At 40.3% G+C, this 5,901-nt stretch overlaps 1 protein-coding gene across 4 annotated transcripts; it reads right to left on the bottom strand.

Moving 5' to 3' along the window:
* Positions 1–1,566: 1,566 nt before the first annotated feature.
* On the bottom strand, positions 1,567–5,611 carry asb6 (ankyrin repeat and SOCS box containing 6). 4 transcript variants are annotated; one of them, XM_010895710.3, is made up of 7 exons: positions 5,592–5,611; positions 4,908–5,055; positions 4,561–4,742; positions 4,368–4,474; positions 4,116–4,224; positions 3,730–3,816; positions 1,567–3,122 (listed from the first exon to the last, which is right to left on the bottom strand). In XM_010895710.3, exons 2-7 carry the CDS (start codon positions 5,012–5,014, stop codon positions 2,392–2,394), a joined length of 1,323 nt encoding a protein of 440 aa, XP_010894012.1. In that variant the 5' UTR covers positions 5,015–5,055; positions 5,592–5,611; the 3' UTR covers positions 1,567–2,391. The 4 variants fall into 4 exon arrangements, with proteins under 4 accessions (XP_010894012.1, XP_010894011.1, XP_012992091.1 ...); XM_010895709.2 differs by having other exon boundaries at positions 5,553–5,593; XM_013136637.2 differs by having other exon boundaries at positions 4,587–4,742; positions 5,553–5,592.
* Positions 5,612–5,901: the final 290 nt, after the last annotated feature.

The raw sequence follows: 5,901 nt of genomic DNA, 5'->3' as shown, positions 1-5,901 counted from the left end.
CTACAACAATAAAATAGCATACCCACTTATTTAATAACAGAATACTTTTTTCTTATTTACTAGTCTTACAGGTGAGGTAAATGTTCACAGAAACAACCACAGAAACGTAAAATCGTAGGACTGCATTTGCCTGATTTCCCAGAAATATTTCCCAATAAACGTTAGTATATTTAAACAGTTCAGTGAGATTTGAATTGTGTTGCAATTACTATGTATGTACTTCTATTGAATAAAAAAATATTAATTATGAGGGAGACTCGAGGTGCAGTCTGGCCTAGACTGAGACATTGGCAATTAACAAAATACCTTTTTAAACCTACATTTTTGTCAAGGTACATATCTCCTATAGCAAATCTTCTGCTTGCAATTTTGCACACTTATCAGACCAAATAAAAGTAGAAATGTATTTTTTGAATTGGATCAAAAAACTATAGGCTAGTCCAAAAGTCCCATGGCTGAAGCCCCAGATGCTCAGGCTCTGGAGTTTCCCAAACAGCACTTGAAGGACACAGAGCACAAGGAAAAGTTTTGCTGGGCTGATGAGACCAAAATCTAATTTCTAGGTCTGAATGCCAAGCACTACGTCCGGCAAAAACTAGGTACCGCTCATGATCTGGCTACAATCATCCCCAAAATGTAGCATGGTGGTGGGAACATCACGCTACGGGGACGTTTCTCAGCAGAAAATACAGTGGTGTGGCTAAAACACACTTTGGGATCAAACCCAATTAAACTTCAGCAGGCCTCACTGCTATGCTCTGTCCTACAGAAAACCACCACTCGACCTAGAATCTTCCATTTACACTACAATTCACAAATGTACATCGGTTTTCTCAACAGTATGTCTGTTTTCTGCATTGAATGCATTGAGGTACTACAATATGTTCTGAACATAGTGGGAAATTCAAATAACTTACTAATAAAGTGAGTGCAAATAACCACACAACTATTTTCAAACAAGGGCATTGGATATTATGGCATTAAAAACATTATTAACTGTAGTGAGTGGAATCAAATCAACTGCTGGTCTTTCCCCATTGTATAACACTGCCATCATCTGGCTTCTTGGTCAAAGTACAGTTAGTAGCAATCCTTTTTCAAAACATGTGCTCAGAGAATAGTACCAAAGTATAAACTACAGGTCAAAAATCTCTCTGGTGAAACCCGCTTCCACTTGAGGATTGGATAGCAGTCTGCCCATTTTCAGAAAACATTACAAACCCTACATTTCCAAAGAGTGCCAAAAATAACTGCAAGACGCTAGGATAGGAGTTCAATATAAAAATGTACAATATAATGTAAAAATAATCAAGGTTCTAATCCAGGTTTCTCATCCCATTCGGGGTGTACTGTGTGGTACACAAAACTCCCTTTAAAAGCAGCTGAAAGTGTGTGGATGCAGTAGTTGGAGACTGAGCATTACAGTGGCAAAGATGCAAGAAACGTATTCTAACTAAATGAGTAATACTTATTTTCAGCTTTCCAAATTCACTAGAGGTTGTGCTTTTATACAGGTGATGGAGGGTTCGCAGCAGCAGGTGCACACACAAGCAGCTAAAAAGAGGGTGAGCTGTTAATTCCTTTAATCAGTATCTTTTTCATTGAGATATAAGCACCAGAAAATGTAGAACATTTTACCACACCTCTAAAATGAACAATTGATCCAAGCCACAATTTTTCATCTGAATGTTTTTATCCCAATATGAATGAGGGGGGCGAAGGCTGTGGTAGTTACCAAATGTGTAAACATTAGTTATTGTAAATGTTCGCATTACTATTAAAATACATAAAGACAAAGCGCAAATAATGTCCAAACATTATTAATGTGTCCCAAGTGGCTCAGTTGGTACTTGCAAGGCCAGGACTGCTGTTTGAATGGGGGCTAGTACTAAAGCTGTATGCACATACTAAATGAGAAATGCTGAATACAAAGAAATCATGACATTTGTGTTCCATAACAAACTGTTACAAGCATTATTATTATTCTGATTCAGGCAAAACGTAAATAGCTTATTTTTCTGACTATACTTATAGTACCAGTCAAAATTGTGAATGGGTAAGTCTCTCTTAAGCGTCCAAACCTTTGACTGGTAGTGTGTATTTATAATTGAATCTTGCAGTCATTATGCCTTTGGCCAGGTCATCATTGTAAATTAGAACTGGCTTACCTGGTTGAAAAAATATAATACAAATCAACTCCCTTACAAAAGCACAAATCATGCATGGAAGTTACACAACTTATTGTGCATCATAAAGATGTCAAGATTATAAGTGATATCTAATGAGGAAGTAAGTAAACATATACACAGATTTTGTCTGATTCAGCAAAGGCAACGCACAAAAACAAAAGGCCTCAATGGCAAATTTTGAGTATACTGATAAATTGGTGTATTAATGTCTTAATTGTAGAGAATGCTCGGGCATGAAGCAGTCCCAACCTGGTTTGGGATTCAGGGTATGTTCAGGAAGCAGGTACTCCTTCAGTCTATCAGGTAAAGGCAGAGCCTTCACCCTGTCATCCAGAGGCCAGGGCTGAAGGTGGCCCCTGATGGAGGCCCTGCAGAGGCCGCGCAAGGGAGGAGGGCTGGTCTCCTGCTCCACCATCCGCCGATGGAGGTCCTGCAGTGCCTGAGCGTGGGGGGCTTGGTCTGGCATACGCAGGTCCAAGGGCAGAGCCAAACTAGAAGAGGACACCCGGGCCAAGTCCAGGAGGACCTCCGCCTGTTCCAGAAGCTCAGCTGCCTGCCTTGTATCAGAACAGTCCAGCAGGGCTGCCTGGAGCCTCCGGAACATAATCCCATAGCCAGTCCAGCAGGTGGCTCCATGGTGAGAACAGTAGAAGGAGGCCCCACTCTGCAGCAGAAGCACAGCCAGGGGAAAGAGCCGGTCAAAGTGCTCGAGGCTGGTCGCGGTCAAGGAGTGTTCCCCATCCTCCTCCCCATCGGTGGCAAGGCAGCTGCTCGGGTCGGCCCCTTGGGCCAGCAGCAACCGCGTGGCTCTTAGACAGAAGCGGCCTATCTCAGCCGCATCCTCCACGGAGGCTGATAAAGCTTCCTTCACCAGTAACACCAATGAAGATACAGCCGTCTCTCCATCAATTGTGGCAGCATGGATATCTGCACCTTAGAAAGGTAAAGACAACGTTTCCCGAATATAAAGTGTGGAATTTTCATCCTACAGACACAAGTCAAGTATAAGCAAGTATAAGAAGAAAAAGACACATACTTCAATTGGCTAGTGGTTGTCAACCCTCAAAAAACCCTTTCACTTTCAGCTACACATATCCCAGAGGTATAACAAAGCATATACAGGATTCTTCATCTCTCTTAATGAAGCAATACAACTTTGTTTTGCTTTGTAATATTAGCAAATGTCCATGCAGTAAAAGTGGAATGAGAGTGTTCCATAATATTAATCTGGAAATGATTGTGTCAAAAAGCGCATACTACCTTTGTGTTGGACAACAGAAGCTGAACTGTTTTCTGTTTTCGACAGGTTGTCAGACTGAAAAGCAGCACCCTAACTCTCTTTCATCGGTGTCACTGATGTCCCATTTATAAAAATACTGACGTGTTTCTCTGTTTTTTCTTTTTGGTTATTCTGTCTCTCAGTGTTCAAATAAACCTATCATTAAAATTATAGACTGATCATTTCTTTGTCAGTGGGCAACTATTTATACTTAACTCTTATAAATAAAAATAGTGTGTGTGTGTGTATATAGCACAGTACCTCTTTGGAGTAGCAGACGGATATTTTCTATGTTATGCACAGTGAGTCCATCACTGCTTGCAAGGGCATGGAGCAAGGGTGATTTTCCTTTGGACACAAGATCAAAAAGACAGTGTTGAAATGCATGACACGGTTCTGTGAAATACAGGATACAGGCTTCTCCCTGGGACTGTTTTAACAATGTGGTGATAACAAGTAAAGGTTTTAAACACCTCTGCAAATGCCATATCCTACCATCAAGAGACTTTAATGAAAATAAATATAGTAGGCCTATTTATAATAAATAATTCTATACATTGTGCAGCAATCAGTCCAGAAGGTGAGAGGCACCTTTGGGAATAACCCATGAGTAAATAAGTAAATACAGCTAACATTTTTTTACTTACCATGTTTGTCTTTTGCATTCACATCAGCCCCCATATCCAGCAGTGTGCGCATACATGGCACTCTCTCAGCTTCTTCACTAGCAAGATCCAAAGGGCTACTTTCATGGATCTGCAATAGATGTAGTACATCGGCATAAGATGCAGTGCTGCAGACAGCCATAACAATATATTGTGTAAAATAAACAGCAGAAAGGACACAATAGTGGTGAATTCTGCCTATGTCCTACTTGATATGCCAGCAGTTGCACTCACCCTATCTCTCTTGTTAATGTCAGCTCCATGTTCAGCCAGCATCCTAACCATGTTCGGCTTATTCCTCAGTACCGCAATGTGCAATGGGTTGTAATAGGACACAGGGTCTGGGAATACAATTACTTTCAGTTTCAAAACATTTATGGACATTCACTCTTGTAGTATTTGATTGACAACACATCAGTCCTCTCACCCTCAAAGTTAAGATCTGCTCCATACCGAAGCAGGACTTTAGCTGCATTGACCAGTCCTCGCTCAGCCACCTTAAACAGAGCATAGCTGACCCCTTCCTCAAACACGGCTGACTGGGACTCCTTTTCTAGCAGCTCCACTAAAGATCCACATACACTGTCCTCTACATCTGGATTACAGTTCCTATACATCCAAAGAAAAGACAAATACAGAGAAATAAAACATTTTACACGCAGCATATCTTACACATGATCATATACTGTAAAATGACATTGTGGAAATTACCTGTCATAGCAAGTTACTATTGCAGTCATTTATCAGACTAACAACATGCCAAATAGTTCTTACCGCTCTTCAGTGCTTCTTTCTTCCTCCAAGCCAACAACACACAGCACAGCGTCCACTAGTGGCTGATATTCATAAATAATCCTGCGAAAGCCATGGAGGAAAGGCATGCTCCTAACCGATCTTCCGCTCTCCTGCTTGTGCTGGAACACTGAACAAGCAAAACAGCATTAGTTAGATAAACAGACAATTATAAAAGTGTTATTTCACAGATACTGCTAATCTGAAAGTTGCAGACAACATGGGTGGTTTTTGGAAAGTGTATAACGTTACACCCAAAACAAAAATGCAAGTCGATGCAGTTACATTGAATCAGCTGGCAGATTTAACAAGCTACTGTAACTAATACTGTAATCCACCAAAGTATCTCTGTCTGATAGATGTGTGTCTATTTACCTACAGTGCAGGGTAGATTTTACAGTCAGCACAGAAAGCTTAAAAAATATATATATAGCTAAAGCGCTACATCATGAGCTCAGTCCAGGCATGGCTCAAGTCATGTCATGAAAATGAACACAGTACAGTGGTTCCCCAAACTTAAACTGCTTTAGAGATCGAATTAAAAACCGAGCAATATTTTACAAAACTGCAAAGCTTGCAAGCTAGCTATTTTCTTTTGATTTAAGAATCATCCAACGAGATAGCTACCTCAAGCTAACTTGCTGCTGCTAATCAACGCTTGCTTACCTCCAAAACAGGAAGTGTAGTTAGACGCAACGGTCCTCACCATAGATATTAAAAGAGTAGATAGGATGATGTCATTGAGCCCCATCCATCAGAATGGAGCAATTTGGCAGCCATCTTACCTGGGACCTGTTATAAACCAGTTACAATAGAAACACATGCCATTTTAAGTTCTTATATTTACATGTTCCTAATATTATTATAAATAACCACTGTCCTGCATAGCATAATGCATACCAGGACTGTACTTTTCAGAATATTAACAAACAAATCCAAATAAAATAGTTTTTAATGTTTTATTCATTTGAGAGTA

The sequence above is a fragment of the Esox lucius genome, chromosome 13 (assembly GCF_011004845.1).
Source record: "Esox lucius isolate fEsoLuc1 chromosome 13, fEsoLuc1.pri, whole genome shotgun sequence".
NCBI lineage: Eukaryota > Metazoa > Chordata > Actinopteri > Esociformes > Esocidae > Esox > Esox lucius.
The sequence above is the reverse complement of the archived record's forward strand: the minus strand, read 5'-3'. Positions and strand labels throughout refer to the sequence as shown.